General features: G+C 40.3%; 1 protein-coding gene and 1 non-coding gene across 3 annotated transcripts in view; one reads left to right on the forward strand and one right to left on the reverse strand.

The window, feature by feature from the left end:
• Positions 1 to 2,038: 2,038 nt before the first annotated feature.
• Positions 2,039 to 17,472, forward strand: part of LOC146451618 (prestin-like) — a 37,392-nt gene continuing 21,958 nt past the window's right edge. Inside the window, exons 1-17 of one of the 2 annotated variants that reach the window (XR_014860007.1) lie at positions 2,039 to 2,452; positions 3,526 to 3,636; positions 4,743 to 4,945; positions 5,894 to 6,058; positions 6,611 to 6,763; positions 7,155 to 7,237; positions 7,376 to 7,523; positions 8,645 to 8,755; positions 8,956 to 9,033; positions 9,644 to 9,739; positions 10,694 to 10,800; positions 11,470 to 11,539; positions 13,082 to 13,321; positions 14,069 to 14,209; positions 15,105 to 15,159; positions 15,834 to 15,958; positions 16,079 to 17,399. Coding sequence is in view for 1 of the 2 variants with exons in the window: in XM_085099031.1 (XP_084955157.1) it covers positions 2,044 to 2,452; positions 3,526 to 3,636; positions 4,743 to 4,945; positions 5,894 to 6,058; positions 6,611 to 6,763; positions 7,155 to 7,237; positions 7,376 to 7,523; positions 8,645 to 8,755; positions 8,956 to 9,033; positions 9,644 to 9,739; positions 10,694 to 10,800; positions 11,470 to 11,539; positions 13,082 to 13,321; positions 14,069 to 14,209; positions 15,105 to 15,159; positions 15,834 to 15,958; positions 16,079 to 16,084 (2,301 nt within the window). In the remaining variant the exon portion in view is untranslated. Of the gene's footprint in view, positions 2,453 to 3,525; positions 3,637 to 4,742; positions 4,946 to 5,893; positions 6,059 to 6,610; positions 6,764 to 7,154; positions 7,238 to 7,375; positions 7,524 to 8,644; positions 8,756 to 8,955; positions 9,034 to 9,643; positions 9,740 to 10,693; positions 10,801 to 11,469; positions 11,540 to 13,081; positions 13,322 to 14,068; positions 14,210 to 15,104; positions 15,160 to 15,833; positions 15,959 to 16,078 lie in introns of both variants that reach the window. The other variant, XM_085099031.1, reaches the window with a different exon arrangement.
• Positions 14,652 to 14,772, reverse strand: LOC146451619 (U5 spliceosomal RNA). Its single transcript, XR_014860021.1, has one exon. It is a non-coding gene; the product is annotated as a U5 spliceosomal RNA (small nuclear RNA).

The raw sequence follows: 17,472 nt of genomic DNA on the forward strand, positions 1-17,472 counted from the left end.
ATGAATATTTGTGTCAACTCAAATTTTAAAGCCAATATTTTTTGTCGGTAATGTGCATGAGATAGGTAGTGTCTTCGATAACCTCTCTTCCCCAGACAAGGTGGGCCCCCTTTCGAACAAACTTGTTATAACCAATTTCCTAAGTGATTTTTCGACAGACACCTGTCGAAACAGGATAAAGCACGCATTTTAAATGTAAAACATCAAATTTAACCTTTGAAACACACGTGTTATACCGAAGTACAAATGAAGAGTAACCATTCATATATGGTGTATATACCGAGTGTTTTGCTGATAAACGCTCGTGCACGCAGAATTTTGAAATTCGACAATATCAACACACTTTAACCTGCTTTAACCAAAAAATTCAATCAATTTATAACAAACATTTGGAAACAATTTATCACACCTTACATTTTGTTATCAATTTCATCGTTTTTCGTTTGTTTGACGGTTCGTATTGGCCATCTCTAACCGAATATCACAGCATAAATTGGGATAAATTTTGGAAATCACCGGCAAAGAAATCTGTAACACGTGAACAGCAAAGATGACCCAACCGATTTCATGCGGAACCGCATAGCGCAGCTATTACGTAACCAGTCACCTTATTCTTCTAAGGGGTCTTCTAATTTCGCCTTTATTTGTTTTGTTTTTCATTGTTATAGTCGGGTGTAATCGGTCGCCTTCACCCGAAAAATACTGCAAATTTGTAGCGTACTTTCCTCGCGTTTTCACTCAAAAACTATTCCCTTTGATAACTCCCTGTTTTCCTTTTCCGTGTTTTAGCTGAAGCGGAGCTTTAGAAGTTTTAACATCACGTGGTTTATCCTTTACCTTTGTGTACCGTTATGGACAAATTCAACATATCAAACGTTACAAATTTTCTATCAAATATTTTTCATCGCACCTTTGGTCGATTTGTCATTATTCACCCCACGCATAATGACCAACCGTGTACAGACCCCAGGGGGGTTACTCGGGTATAAACGTGACGGAGGGGGTCCGACGGAGCCTAATATTTTGCACCCAAAAAAATACATGGACCTTATATTGTGCACCCAAAAAAATACAAGACTGAAAATCATGCTTTCGGATCTTGCGGGAACTTTGGCTTGGATTGCGTAAGAACTATAAGCCTGGCGGAAATTCGAACCCAAAAAAATACACGCAGATCAGTTTCAGATCCAAAAAAAAAAAATACGTGGTTAAATCTTCAACCCAAAAAAATACAGGAGATAAAAACTTTGTTAGACCCAAAAAAATACGTCGGACCCTCCCCCCCCCCCATCACTTTTATACCCGAGTATCCCCCCTAGGGTACAGACTAGATGTCGATTTACAAAACTGTTCATGGTAGTCTGTCTGTCGTTTCTCCTTGTTAGATTCGTGCCATGAGAGTAAAACGTCGTACGAACGGTAATAAGCATTGAAATACACACTTTACGGATCGTCAATCGTCAATGCATTCACATTCGTACCAATTGTACCAATCGCTGCTTAGTCACCCAGATAAAATACTATTCATATTCACACGAATAGTTACGGGATCGTAACGCTGCGATGACGAATTGTACCCCTTTGTGTGTATTGGACAACCATCGAAAATGACAAAAAAGTGGCAAATTTATCAAAACAAATGAAACAATTTTACAAATCACATGATGCCAAGTTGTGCTCAATAAGCATCACTAGTACACTCGCAAAGAGCACATTTCTTTGTCTGTACATATCTTCAGAGTCAGTCTTAAAAGTATGTCCGTCAGACTGCACAAGATGAAACAACAAAAAACAAAAAAACAAAAAGAAAGAAAGAAAGAAAGAAAGAACCAAGGTTCCTCAGAACGGCATAGGTCTTTCTTTACAAAGATTATTCCCTACGTGAAGCAAAATTTTTCAAAAGCTCAGTGTTGTCTCTCTTCATGATTTATAGAGCACAAATTTTGAACGAGAAACATCGAATTGAACCTTTGATTCCCACGTGGGACTGACCAAAGTACAATTGAAAAAAAAGGCCAATCATATACATCAGTGTTTTGCTGCATGCAGCTTGAGTCAGTGGCGTTACTCGTGTTGTCAGCCAAGGTTGATATTTCCTTGATTTGTTTGCTCTTCAACCAATTTGTTCTAACAGCCAAAATGGCTGAAGAGGTTCTCAATTATAACGAAAAACCTGACATAAATATCGTGAGGAAACATTACGATGAATTACAGCTGACTACAACTCACCGCCGCTCAAGTTTTCAGTCCGAAGAGTTATCTGACAGAAAACATTTTCTTCAGCCTGTTTACACAAAACTGGCTTCATGTTCCTGTTCTTGGCAAGGATTTTCTCAGTTCTGTTTTCGGCTTGCACCGATCCTTCAATGGTTGCCAAAGTACAGCGTGAAGAATGATTTGTTGACCGACATAACCGGCGGAATTACAGTGGGCATAATGCATATTCCACAAGGTAATAGATAGCCTCTAGTTATATCAATAGTCTTTTCAAAGTCCCGTGAGGTAACCTTACCTTCCATAACAATGACCGCGTGATAGATTCATTACTGCTTCCCACTTGGCAAACATTCAGTTAAATACAAGGGGCCCAACATTCGGGCAGTTTATATACCAAGAGCCATCAGATTTCGGTCCACCCTGTCTCGTGGCTTTATAGACAAATCCGAAAACTGAGGACCTTGTTTGAAGGCTAACGGACCCGAAATTTAAATAACAATTGTGTAACAGTATATATTGTTATTTCTCTTAAGTAGGTATAAAGTAATATTAGTTACAGGCATATGAGCTGTTGTTTTTTGTTATTATCATTATCAGAGTGAATTCGTATGTAATTCGTTCAACCGTTTCTTTTCTGTTAATAAGAATCGTAAATTCTTATGTAAAGAACAAAAATGCACAGCACCAAGTGTTACGTAATTTAAATGGGTTAGCGCGGTTGAGTAATCGATAGCATATTCAATTCTGGCACATTTGTCGTCAGGTTAAACGAAATAAGAGGGAAATTAAATCTTTAAGGCTACATTAAAACCTGAAATATTCTTTCTTTCTTTTTTATTTTGATCTCTGAATGATTAGATTCGATGATTAATCAAACATTATCGATTGTCTGATGAACTCAAACGAAATCGAACTCACCAAAAATTGAGGCAAACACATGTGGTGCCCATGTCCCTTCCGGACATTAATGGAGGTATCAGAACGACAATCCTGGGAACAAATGTCTGGTGATCGTTGGTCTAATGACTGTCCTGTGGTTACCTTGGTATTCCCAGTAGTAAGAGCAATCGCTACGAAACTGGGACTCGGTGGTGTCCCGTCTGGGGCACCTGATCTTGCCGACATTTGTTGTTTCTCTTGTGAAGCATTTGACAGCTTGCCTCTCTGACGGCGAATAACTGCACTTTAAAACTCAGAATATTAAATTGGTCTCTGGTCTCTGCAGAGCTTTGAACAGTGAGCAATTTTGTACCCTGAGACATACAGTGTAAAAAGTTAAAGTCGCAAAATTTGTTGTGTTTTTTTCAGGTCTCGCGTTCGCTATGTTAGCGACCCTTCCCCCTGTTACTGGTCTTTACACTGCTCTAATTCCAGTCTTGCTTTATATGATCATGGGTACATCAAGACATTTGTCTGTAGGTAAGTTTTCCTGTGGGTTATGGCCGGAATGGAAATTTCCCGCTCTCGAGATAATGTTTGAAAACAATGTCAAATTTCCACGTACAACTTGAAGGTCACTTTTTTTTAAACCTCGTGGCACCGAGGAGATGAGACAAGGGAAGATTGTTGGAGAAATATTGTTTCCTAAATTTTTCACTGTTTTGTTGTACTACCAACAAATAAAAATGTTGTTGATTCTCTAGTTCAGAAAAATTTGGTATCCGCGCGCAACAAATGTTACCATTGTCGCCGGTTATGCAGCTAAGACGCTTTTTGGGTGAACAATGTTTCTCAAAAAATGTTTCAACCTTTGCAGGGAACTCGAATGTTTTCCCCTTTTCGTCACACGAAGCATGTCTTGCGGAAACATTTTCTGCCTTTCAGAAACAACAACAGCAAAATATGTTGCCAATTCTTGTCAGATACATTTTATTTACGCAACAACGTTTCCTCGTTTGCACACCCAACAAACGTATTTGAAAATATATTTGCATCCGCTTCGATGTTCCTTCGTTTGCGTAAGGCTTCAAAATGGGTGTTCTTACCCTTTTGAGGCCTCATTTTTTTGACAGAAGATTAAAGGGGCACTGTCATGGCGATTTTGCTGTATTTAGATCAAAACTATTCAAATATTTGACAAGGAAATCTGTTTTGTAACATAAAAATTGCTCTTACAACCCAGGGAAGAAAATATTAAGGTTTTTCTTCTACGAAGAACAGCCATAATAGATTTTAAGCGACTTCTCTAAAATACACAGGAAGAACTTGAAAAAAGTGGCCAATTTTTTCAATTTGCAATCCATTTTCATCCTAGCCATCCGTAGCCAAACGTAATTAATACTAGTTTTCGTGTACTAGTAGGGTTATTGTTAACAAAACTAAACCATTATCTTAACGAGTCCATTGAAACAAATACGTTTTTTGGCTTTTCAAAGTGACACTAAAAATAGGTGACACTGCCCCTCTAAGGTCGATAGAAAGATCACCCACGGTATTCCAATAGCTGGTTACTTCAATCGATTCCTGTTCTTACTTTAAAATTCTATTTTCATCTATGAATTTCTGTTTCTTTGTTCACGTGACAGGTAGTTTTGCTGTGATTTGTTTGATGGTGGCGCAGGTTTGTGAGAGAGAAGCGGGTAGACTTGTATTAAAGCCTAGTCCTACTCCTGGAAACGGCTCGAGTTCCAGTCCTCCCCCAGATACTGCTAACGGTCTATGGACACCAGTTGATGCAACCAAACTGGAAATCGCTGTTTCCCTATCGATGCTTGTCGGCGTTATTCAGGTAACCTGATGCCTTTCTTATTTTCAAACATTAGGTGAAGTAGTATTTTAATCATCAATTTATGTTTCCTAAATTATTCCCTATTACTTTTTCATCCCTTCCCGATTTTTTTTATAACAACTTTTTCGAAGAAGAAAAAAAAGTTCAAAAGGATTACAGCAAAGAAGAACAAAATCATCCATACATACTTCAACACGTGGTCAACAAGCTCATATCTTGTTGTTCGATCATAGGTTGGTCTTACAGTCTAGTCAGATGAACCAGCGGCAAAACGAATGCGTATGCTTAAGCAGCGCACGTGATTTCCGCGCACGAGGGATACGACGGCATTTCCATAGAAACAACCTGGTGTCAAAATGGCGGCAATTTTAAAATTTCAGATATCTGGTTCAGTTATCGAGAAATAAAGTCCAAACAAACAGCTAAGGCTGTTACTTTTAAGTTGCCAAAGGGACTCACTTACAACTTATCTTTTTCAGCAAGAAATATCTTTGCAACAATGGTCAATTTTCTGCCTGAAGTCTAGCGCTCGTGGGAGAACATGAACTCCGCCGAATATAAGTTGATATGTTAAAAATATGTTAAAATTGTAACTTCTTGCGCTAATTTCGCTTTCTTCTCGTGCCAGCATGCGCCCTCATTTTGCCGCTCTGTTATTAAAACAATTAATCTCGTCCCCCAGAGCCCGCGCGCGTTTTTGACCAGCGGAGGCCACACGTCTTGCTTCCGTGGTGCTGACGAAATGGAACGCAGCCTCTGAGAACGAGATCGTCATTCAGATGACGTTCCCATTTGCGCATGTGTATCTCTCGTATCTCAGGGATTTTCTATGCGCTCGCGAATCTCGGCCGATAGTTTCATTCTAGTGTCCCTTTACCTTTTCATTTAGAGCCTGAATGGAATGTCTTACGAGTCACTCACCGCCATAATTTGTTGTGTTATTGCTAGATTTTGATGGGAGCAGTTCGCCTTGGCATTGTTGCTACGTTCCTGTCAGATCCGCTGATCAGTGGTTTTACTACAGGGTCAGCGGTCCTGGTTGTGCTTAGTCAAGTGAAGCATATTCTTGGGCTCAAAGTACCGCAGATCTCAAGACCATTTGCTGCACCCAAGGTGACCTTGGATACAATTGCCCTCAATTTCAAATTAAAGAATTTTAAAATTCTTAAAAGATTGTAATTTTCTTTCTTTCTCCCCCTTCCTTCCTTCCATCCTTCCTTCCTTCCTTCCTTTCTTCCTTCCTTCCTTCCTTCCTTCCTTCCTTCCTTCCTTCCTTCCTTCCTTCCTTCCTTCCTTCCTTCCTTCCTTCCTTCCTTCCTTCCTTCCTTCCTTCCCTCCTTCCTTCCTTCCTTCCTTCCCTCCTTCCTTCCTTCCTTCCTTCCCTCCTTCCTTCCTTCCTTCCTTCCTTCCTTCCTTCCCTCGTTCGTTCGTTCGTTTATTCTTTCTTTCTTCCTTTTGTTTTATTGAACAAGTTCGTCAAGTTTATTACCTGAATAGTGTAAAAACAAGACTATTGACTACAACCATGTTTCCGGCCGCCGATCATGGACCGTAAAATCTGAAACAAGGCGAATAATTATAAGAGGAGTTGACTAGCTGTAGATCCTTGAAGGGCCCAGGGATGTCCCGCAAATCAGTGACTGTACGTATTTGTTGTTTTTGCAGATCACCATTTACATGTTAAAGCACATTCCTTCCTCTAACGTTGGAGCCATCATAACTGGTGTGCTTAGTCTAGTGGTGTTGATTGGACTGAAGCAAGTGAATGAGCGATTCAAAGGCAAACTTAAGGTTCCTATCCCGGCTGAACTGCTTGTGGTAATGTTTCCATTTTGATCACTTGTTTATTCTTCATTTTAATCATCTCTTATCCAGAGTCCTCAGGCTCTTTGGGCTTTCTTTTTGAAGATGCTTACTTTGCGTGCATGACTGTGATGGTGTCTCACTTATTGACTCTTTCATCCGCAGTTCAAATATGTCAGTTTTACATTTTACACTTCCATCACTTCACTTTTACGAGTATAATACGACTTCAAAAATGGACAGCTTCCAGTTGGCTTGATAGCTCAATTGGTAAAGCACTGCAACGGTATCACAGAGCTTATGAATCCCTTTAGGCCTGATTTTCTCTCGGGTTCTCTTTGCGCAGCTGCTTTACTTACTGCGATGGTTTCTTATTTATTAATTAACAGAATTTTTTTTTTTCAAGGTTATTGGAGGAACTGCAATTTCATACGGAGCAGCAATAAATGAAAACTTTGCTGTTCCTATTTTAGGAAAAATACCCAAGGGGTAAGTAAGCTTCGTGGTTTTCTGGTCTACGGAGAGTAGCCATTCCAAGAATTCAGAACATCATGTTTTCCCATGATTTTCCACAGACTGGTGAATGGAGCTTACAGCATCTGTTTGCTATTTATGTTGCCATTTCAGACTACCCCCTCTAAGCCTGCCTAATTTTTCTCTGATGACGAAGATCTTCCCAGATGCCTTTGTAATCGCAGTGGTTATCTTTGCCACGAACATTTCGGTGGCGAAAATGCTTGGTAAGAAACGTGGCTATTCAGTGGATCCCAACCAGGTTTGTATGACAAACTCACAAGTACAAAAGGATATCAAATAATGTTTGTGGGCTATGAAGAAGGTTGTGTACGTGCCCATGGCTGTAATCATTGTACTGATTTACGATCCTGCAAGTCATTATTTAACGCTTTTTCTGGCTCTTTTTCATGCTACGTTAAGCTTCTAAAGTCGTTATGTCGCTTTGTCACGCTAGTTAATGCTATTTATTTTTCTACAACACACAACTCCGACAGTATTAAAGCCATAACAATGAAACTGGGAGGACAGATGATACGTCTAAAGAATAGGGAGCTTAAGCAACGACGACGGCAACGGCAATTAAAACGTCACCTGAAAATATAACTTTATTTCGTTTGTGCTACTTCGCTATTATTCCAACTCGCTCAACTTTTACAAAAATGGCGAACTATTCAGGAACCAAATTGGTAGGAGTGGCGTACAAGTCAAGAAAGAAAACGAAAAATTCACCGTAGTGCGTTCACGTCCTCCGCAAAACTTTAAATGTGGTCATTTCACGTTGTGTTTTGCAGAGGACGGCAAAGAAATGTACCAAAATGTAAAACGCACGTGTAGAGCGATTGTTTTTGCTCATTAAACCTATTGTTTTGCTGCGTTGTCGTTGCCCTTGCCGTCGTCGTTGCTTAAGCTCCCTATTTTTTTATTGAGGTCCACAACTAGAAGTGATGACGTCACATGATGTGGCCATTTCCAAACGAGGGCCATCTTGGATCAGCCGTGTTGATGTTCAATTTCTGGGTTTCCCCAAAACTTCAGAAAACCTTAATATATAAATGATATAAAAGTTACCGTCGGAAAGTTCATTTCTGTTCATTGAAGATAGTTGGAATATTCATATTTCTGAAAAAAAAAAACTGCCAACCAAAATTTAGTGGCTATGGTACTGTCAAATTCAGAAAACACTGACCCTTCCCCACCCCGATATTTGTCCACTGGATTTCTGCCATCACTGATTGTCAATAACGATATATTTTAAGAGACAACACGCCATATCACAACGAGGTACGCACTGCATAGATGCATAGAACAGTGCGGCACGGCACGGTACAGTACCGCTCAGTGTGAACTCAACCAGCCTTCAAGTTTTTTTGTTTTTTGTAGGAGTTGATAGCTTATGGTGCAGGAAACGTCGCGGGATCATTCTTATCTTGTTTTCCAATTTGCAATGCTCTGGCGCGAACTATGGTCCAAGAGAACCTCGCCAACACACAGGTAACCATCAGTAGCACAAGAAACGTCGCGCACCATTGATGATCTCCCGAAACGGTTGACAGTTTTGTGTATCCTTAATTTTTTTAATAAAAAGAAAGCAAGTTTTCACGATTTATTACAAAATGGTTATTGCAGGTTATAGATCTGAAAGGAAGTTGCATCGCCGACTGATGATATTTTTGTGATGTTTTAATCCATAGCTCTGCAGTATTGTTGTGGTCACCTTGATTCTTATGGTATTGCTGTTTCTTGCTCCGCTTTTCTTCCATCTTCCCAAGGTAACGCATTGTAAAAGTCAAAAAATAATTGAATAAAGTCTTTTAAGGTTTTCCTCTGTTTCAACCGTTTTCAGTATTAAATACATTCCCCGATCATTCTTCTTGTAATAAATTTTGAAATCGTGGTACCCACGCTAAGAAAATTTTTTGGCTTTCTTTTCTCTGGTTCTTCTTCAGACATTTTCCATATCCGACATCGGCAGAATCGGATGAAGAAGGGGCGGGAGGGTTGATGAAAGGAGTTAGGCCCCGTTTAGACTAGGTGCGCGGGTCCGGTTCTTGGGCACGGACTCTAGTCTGAGCATAGCTTTTAGTATTCCCGAGAAAAACTCTCGGCACCTACCCCAACATAGCACTACTTCAACGGGTATTACCCGAGCACCAGTCCTTGGCGCGGGCACTGGTCAGTTCCCGCCCTTTTTCCCCCATTTCTCCCTGCGATACAGTAAACAAAATGGCGGACGGTAAATTGACGAACTGAGTCTCGAAGAACTTCGCTCCTTAGGCACCACAGTTTAATACAATGAAGACAAATTACTATTCAAAGCTTTTAAAGAAAACCTTGTTTTATCATTTATAGTATATAACGGTGTTTTCTATCTTGTTGCAGGCCATTCTAGCTGCAGTTGTGATAGCTAATCTTATTGGTCTCCTAAAGCAGTTTTCGAGGTTACGAGTTCTGTGGAAAATACATAAATCCGATGCGGTGAGATGAATCTCTTTATTTTAACTAGTAAGATTGAGCGAGTACATGAGAAACGAATCGTAAAGAAAGCGTATTATGAGTGCAGTGTAAGCATTCCATGAGAGTTCAGCAGGATCTAGATTGCGGCTAGTCCCAATTTTTTTTTTTTTTGGGGGGGGGGGGGAGAAGGGGGGGGGGGATAGTAGAGCGAATGAACCACGCGCGAACGTGCGAGAAAATTACCATCCACGAGGAGACACACTCGCGTTGTTTACTTGTTCTACATACTATCCTTAAAAAATACAATAACGATAGCAGGATCCCACTCGTTTTCTGAGTGACTCTTCATTCCCGCGCTTATCCTTCATTTTTAGACTGGAAAGGGCTGTAGAGTACATTCGCTTTTATTTTCTACTTCGAAAATAACCAGCGATCAGTTTTCCTGTTTAATGCGGAGAGCATGAAGAAAATAACCTATGAAAAGCAGAACATTTTTTACAATGTTAATTGGAACCTCTGTTGAAGACTTAAACGTTGGCTTAGTCGAATTTTGCTATCTTTTTGCTGTTGAGGAGATCTGTAGGCCGAGTTTAAGTCTCAGAGGCAAGATTCACGAAGCGGCTCCTAAGTATTGTTTTTGCCTTTTTCTTCGTTTTTAGGGTTGATTAAATTGAGTTTTTGTTTTAATATTATTGTTGTGTAATTGTGTAATGCCTTTGTGTAATTTTACTTAGGTTTTAGCTCTAATGCGCTTCATAAATGATAATTACTATCATTATTGTTTCTGAACAATAGTCCGTTCTTATTCCGTGACAATAGTTTGTTTTAAAGGAGGGCTTTGTAAACTTGGCCCCAGGCTCCTAACGTATAATTTGTGTTAGCATGCACGTTTCTAAAGTATTATTCGTGTGTTCAATTGACAGTCTAGATGATATTTATCTATTTACGTCTTTCGGTTGGTATTTTCGTTTGTAGGTCGTGTGGTTTTTAACTTGTTTTGGCGTCATACTGATGGGAGTGGATGTAGGACTTGGAATAGGAGTGATTTGTGCATTGTTTGCAGTTGTGATAACTCTCTCCAGGTAAAATATTCTTTCTTGTTTTGCGTGAGTGAATGCAATCATCCATTCGGCTGTCCAGCAGTCAGTCAGTCAGTCAGTCGGTTGGTCGGTCGGTCGGTCAGTCAGTCAGTCAGTCAGTCGGTCGGTCGGTCGGTCGGTCGGTCGGTCGGTCGGTCGGACGGTCGGTCAGTCAGTCAGTCGGTCGGTCGGTCGGTCAGTCAATCACTCAGTCGGTCGGTCAGTCAGTCGGTCGGTCAGTCGGTCGGTCAGTCAGTCAGTCAGTCAGTCAGTCGGTCGGTCGGTCGGTCGGTCGGTCGGTCGGTCAGTCAGTCAGTCGGTCGGTCGGTCGGTCAGTCAATCAGTCAGTCGGTCGGTCAGTCAGTCGGTCGGTCGGTCGGTCAGTCAGTCAGTCGGTCGGTCAGTCGGTCGGTCGGTCAGTCAGTCAGTCAGTCAGTCAGTCAGTCGGTCGGTCAGTCAGTCGGTCGGTCAGTCAGTCAGTCAACCAACCAACTGACCAACCGAACGACCGTACGACCAACCAACCAACCAATCAAAAATCAGGCAGTCAGCTGGTCGGTAAGTCACTCCAAAGTAATTGATGTGAGTCCAAATTTTTTCGTCTAATGTTTCACACGAAGAAATGAAATTGACAAGTATTAGTGATGAACGTTTGTCCTTTTCTGTTTTCAGATCGAGTTATTCCATTCTTGGACGGGTGGAGGAAACTGAGCTCTACCGTGATATAAAAGATTGTCGTTTGGTACGTGCTTTATGGTAAACTATGTTCTTTTTTTTTTTTGCTTTCATGGCTCGTTTTAGTAGGGAAGCCTGTGTGTCTTAATGAACCGGAGAGGTACACTGGCGTGGTTTATTTTCGTCTTTAACCATATATAACAAATGCCAGGCAGTTCAAATGGTGAACTGCAGACAAAAGTTATATACCGTTTGAGTCTGTGGTTGAAATCCTTCAGTCTTCTCGAGTAGTGGTTTTCATTTGACCGTTACAAGCTAAAGCCACTTGAAATAATCGCATTTAATGTCACTTTAAGCAAATATCACCACAAATGTAATCATGCAACACAATAAAGCAACTGGAACAATATTGCGTCAAGTGCGGGAAGACGCATGCGAGCGGTAAGGCACGGTTGATTTAATATCTTAGTCGTACCAAGATTTTGTCACTTTTTAGGAAAGAAAAGACATTTGATTTTGGCCGCTGGATAAATTGGGGCGAGCTTTATTTTTTGTTAGCTAGTAACATTTCGTAGTAAAGCTTAACAAAAGCAATCGAATTCCCCACTTCAGAAACTATGAGAAGACTGGTACGAGTGAAGGATTATGGGATCGTTTGGATGGACATGGCGCAGACGAATAAGCGCATTTTTCCTTATTTTCTTTGGGAATTGTAGCGCTTGTTAAATAGTTTTTAGCTAAGAGAGTATTCTCTATACAACTGGATGAGGAGAAATTTACTTATTCTGCGGCGCAATTTCCATCCGTCCGTCCCAAACGGTCACATAATCCCTCACTCTCTCCAGTCTCCCCGCAGTTTCTTAAGGTGATTCCGCTGAAAAAGAAGGAGTATTTAAAATTGTCTAAGACTTGGTCCAGTTCATGACTATGTTATGAGAACCACAAAAATGCAATAAAAAATGGGGGTCACCGTGCTCGTTTTTGTGCAACCTGGATGGCTATTATAGTAAATAGATGACCCACGAGGTTTATATTAGGAACGCTAGTAATCAGAAAAGGGAACTATCATTTCTAGAAAAATTAATTTCGTGTATTAAAATATCGAAGCAGTTCAACAAAATTTACTTTAATCTTACACAACAAACTATTTTCATTGAACTGGAATTAAGATTATGAAAGAAATTAAAGATTTTGCTGCGTATGCACGTAAACAGCACTACCTAAATACGTGCTTTTTAAAGCATTCAAATAAAAATTTCTCAAAGTAAGATTATTAAACTTTTCTTTAAATCGCGATATATAGTGGTCAACCGTATGACATTTAAATTGATGCATTAAAAAATGGGGGTCACCGTGCTCGTTTAGAAGAAAAGGACCATTTATTTTCCTGCCGAGCTTAACCTCAAGGAAATCCCGTAATGTTCTGCGTGCGCGCGCTCGTGCGCGCGCTAAATGACGCGAAAAATTATGCGCAACAAGGATGCGCAATGCAATTCAATGGAATCACCTTAATTCAATTACTTTTGGCACTGACAATTGGAAACCGCTTTTAAGTTTGTACTTTGATACTCTCTGGGTCATTAAACCCTTTTATGTATTCTTTTACAAGGCCTTTGAGGTTCCTGGAGTAAAAGTACTGAGGTTTGAGTCTACTTTGTACTTTGGTAATGTGGAGCGATTCAGAAATATGCTTGTTGACATCACTGGGAAAGATCCCAGCATTCAACAGGAGCCGCGGAAAGAGGTGAAGGTCGACGCCGAAGGAGGAGACTCTAGCGGAAATGCTAAACTTATTGATAACGAGGTGAATGAGGGTTACAGCAATTATGGAGCGATAGTTCCTAACAGGGTGAGTAGCAATTAAGCTCTTGAATGAATTTAACAAATACGAGGGAGCTAGATAAAGATGAATATATTTTATACGCAGAATTATGTTTTATCAAAGTTTCGCAACAAGAGTTTACTGTCTCCAACCAAGGTAAAATAAATTACTCAAAGTAACAAATAAATCTATAAAAAACGAAAACAACAACAACAAGTGGGTACGAAACAAGCTCGCTTTCAAAATCGGAAAGAAACAGCAATCAGAAAACGCGGGGAAATTGATGTATTGACTATTACGTGGTCATTTCATGATGTACTCGAAAATTTACCCTGAGAAACTCCTGGCCTTTCTAAGCTCTTGCATTTCTCTCCATTGGTCCTTGCTCGTGAATTAATTTTGCGTGAAGTCATTTATTTTTCACTCGTACCACGTGACCCGAGGCAAAAGTCACTTGGCAAACACTGGCTGAGTCACTTGTGTCCATAACCTCGTTCCCTGATCTTATTGGGCCCTAGTCAGCCACACCTGAAAATTGAAAATGGGGGAGGCTGACTAGGGTCCTTTAACGCTCGTATCAAGTGAATGGAGGCTTGGGGCCTAGCACGATAGCCTCATCTTCGACACATCTTCCTGATCAGCTCAATGGGTGACGCAATTGAATATGACGTCACCTTCACGTCCAATTCAGTTGCGCACGAAAGGCCTCTCGGGACAGGCATGCTGTCTCCGTGTTTGTGGGTTAATTACTTATGCCTATTTTACTTTGAATAGAAACCGATGGCTGGGAAAAATATCAACGGCAAAGCTGAGGCAGTTACAGTCGAAGAGCCAAACGAAAGCGTTCATACTGTTGTTATTGATGGTAGCAGCTTCACATTCATCGATTCTATGGGCCTACACGCTCTACCGTCTGTGAGTATTTCAATATCACTGGCTCCTATACACAGTGTCAGTGCTTTTTTGAAAACACCGCCGTTAATTTTTTTTTACTCCATCCCCCTAATGACCTGTGCCAATCAGGTTAAAACGCTCAACCAGGAACGCCTGTGTAGCTGGTGGGATTGTTGATGCGAAGGAAGTGTTTCGCCACGCGTTTAACATAGCGGTTGTGTCGGCCGTCTTTGCCTGTTTCGATGCTAATTTCAGAGGTGGTTTCGCCGCTGTAGACTTAATCCCTTTGCGGCACGATTAATACCGCCAGTTACACGGACAGTGAACATACTCTCTTCTGGCTCATTCCAATCGTTCTTTTCCTCCATCTTTAGAAAGGATTACCTGACTTTCCTGATAAGGTTAGGTATGTCGGTGGGCAGATGTTGTACCGTGCAGGTTATTAAGTTTTCTTACAATTGAGGGCCCCGCCGTTAGGCAGGGCAACGAAAAATTGGTCTATAGACTCATTCAACTGTTCTCCTCCACGGAAATCTTTAGTAAAAGGCGAAAGATTTATACGTGTTGAAGGAAAACCAGAGTAAACGCTGTTTGTTGCGACCTAGGGTATATTTGGCGTATTGTTCCAAACATTGTGGTACAAATTTATGCATTTTATGATCTTATTATATCTTCAAGCACGCATGCGTATCAGACAACCACGTATCAAACAGCCGCAATAACAACCGCCTTTGACTTAAATTTAAACTAATGCGTTCTTCCATGTCAATATCAATCAGTCAATCAAATCGTAAAGGATAAGAAATAAATAAATAATTATGTTTTTCAGATCTGTTTCATGGATTGCCCCATCCTTTATCAAGTTCTTATTCCTCGAAACACGTTGACTTGAAGCTTGATATTATTTGTTTTGCAGTTAATTAACGAGTTTCAAAAAGTTGGAGTCCATATATACTTGGCTGGATGTTCATGTGAGTATCTTTATAACCTGCCTGTTGTTTGAGGCTCAAGGTTGAGCAAGTTTGTGGTGCGATTTTGTCGCGGACACGCGCGAGAGATGCCCCCCTTCCCCTGGCGAAATCTCTTCCAAAAATTACTCCAGCTATTTTGCGTAACACTCATCTGTGGGGTGAGTGTGTTGTTGGTTCTCCAAGTGTTTTGTTTCGATATTCCATCCTCCTCAAAATTCAAACTTTCTTTATTCTCAGTTAATTCTAATTCTATTCGAAATCATTGGTTCGGTTCGAAAAGCCCAAGTTCAAACGTCGAACCGAACTTTACAGCTTCGGCACGTGTAACGTTGGATTTTTTCAATGTCCATTCTTCACAGGCGACTTGACTCGCATTCGTCTCCCCTGTTTCGCGATTTTAACGCTAAATAAATGCTTCCAGTTTTGGCAACTTATGGCAAGTCTAAGCTATTTATTGTGACCCTCTCTAAACAAAGTCGAATTAACCCCTACCAATCGCTCTGAAATGGTCAATTGTCAAGGAAAGCATGTGAGCGCGCCTAAAAATCGCCTGCTGCCGTCGCGAAAATCGAAGCCTTCCTACACACCGCGTCTCGGATTTTTCACACGCAGACAATTTTCCTGCACTGTTCTCGTTTTCAGCCTTTATTTAGTTTCTATCTGTTGCTTTTCAGCAAACATAACTAGAAGCCTTGTGAGTCCGTCTGGAACGACTGCTACAGACACCATTGAAAGAACAGTAATGTTTCCATCAATACACGACGCTGTTATATCGGCTGTGCGGTCACGTGACCTTGAGGTATGTTCATATAACTTATCACTGCTGATGAAGGTATTTTGGAATAGTTTTATTTTAGAAGTCTTCCATTGCTTTGCCTGTCATTAACCAGCATTGATAAAATTGGTCTCTTTCTTGCAGAATTAGGCAGATGTGGTGAAGATAACATGTTTGTCACATGCATGGTTCGACATTGGACACATTGCAGTTTTTGTAACATATGAAAAATGTTAATACTGGGGAGGTTGTTATTCTGATATTTGTTTTGAGAAAATCATGTTTTTTTTATTCAGAGTCTAGTGTTTATACGAGGTTAAAGGGGGAAGTATCACGTATTTTGCTGTCATTTCAAAACCCCAAAATGTTTGTCTGTCACCGGAACCAACAAAATAATCATCAAGTTTGTTATAAATTATCACCTTAGTGCAATAAAACTGTCGATCAGTGCCTCTGGCCAGAGACAGAGTAGGCCAGTATGGATTGAAACTTGAAAAATGTTAGGCTAATGTTTTTCAAGTTTTCACATTTTTGTTTTCAAAATGCGCTAGAACAGATCACGAGTTCCTTTCAAGAATTGAGCTGATTTCCTTCCTCTCGTCATTCTAGAGTTATTTGGCAGCTGATTGAAGGTCTTATTTCATCATTTTTAACAAAAGATATTTAAAAAACCCATGATACTTCCCCTTTAAGCATTTTATTAGAGTCTATGTATATGAGACAAGGTGAAATTTATATTTATGTATCGTTTGTACTTTTTGATGTACTTTTTTGGCAATATTTGTACTCACCGTTGTATTTATGGCGGTTTACACAGTCACTTCGAAAAATTCCCGTCGGAGTTAAGATTTAAAATTTGGTATAGGTAGTACTTAAATAGTACAATTACACTTGAGTATCAGTATAAAGATGAAAAGAAAGACAAGTTTTTTATCAAGTCAACAGGCAGACGAAAATTGTAATATCCCGTAATGGAAAGAATGTTCTGAGTAAATTTGTATTCGTATTTAATAACCATTTTTAGTAATCGGAAGGTCTTAGGGTTCGCCGGACTCCTGATAGGAGTACTCGGATTTCCTTTTTCCAAGTATGCCTGTGTCACTCACTGAAATTATACATTATTCTCATTTTTAGAGTAGTTTTCAATTAAGTGTTGAAAGGAATTTCGCGCCGTTTACCGGCTTTGGTTTTGCTTTACTAAGCTCGGTGATTGGATGGTAAAACTCGCCGGCCACTACATTCTCAACCAATGAGAAGCCTGAAACCAAAATCAACCGTGCCTTTCTCGCACGCGTTTTCCCGCGCTTGGCGCCGGTTCCATGTATTTACTTCGAATTCTGATTGGTCCCTTGTTTTGTTTACGTGTGTGTTGAGTTTGGCCAGAGTAATTACTTGGTTTTGGTTTTGTGACTCTTAATTGAAAACTACTCTTTTCAGGGTAGTCTATTTAGTCTTTTTAGCATAGGTCAGTATATACATAAAGTAGAGCCCTGTAGATAACAAAAGAAAACGGGTAAATAAAGCCTTTGTCGTCACTA

This window comes from Pavona decussata, unplaced genomic scaffold (genome assembly GCF_977016875.1).
Source record: "Pavona decussata unplaced genomic scaffold, jaPavDecu1.1 SCAFFOLD_386, whole genome shotgun sequence".
Classification (NCBI taxonomy): domain Eukaryota; kingdom Metazoa; phylum Cnidaria; class Anthozoa; order Scleractinia; family Agariciidae; genus Pavona; species Pavona decussata.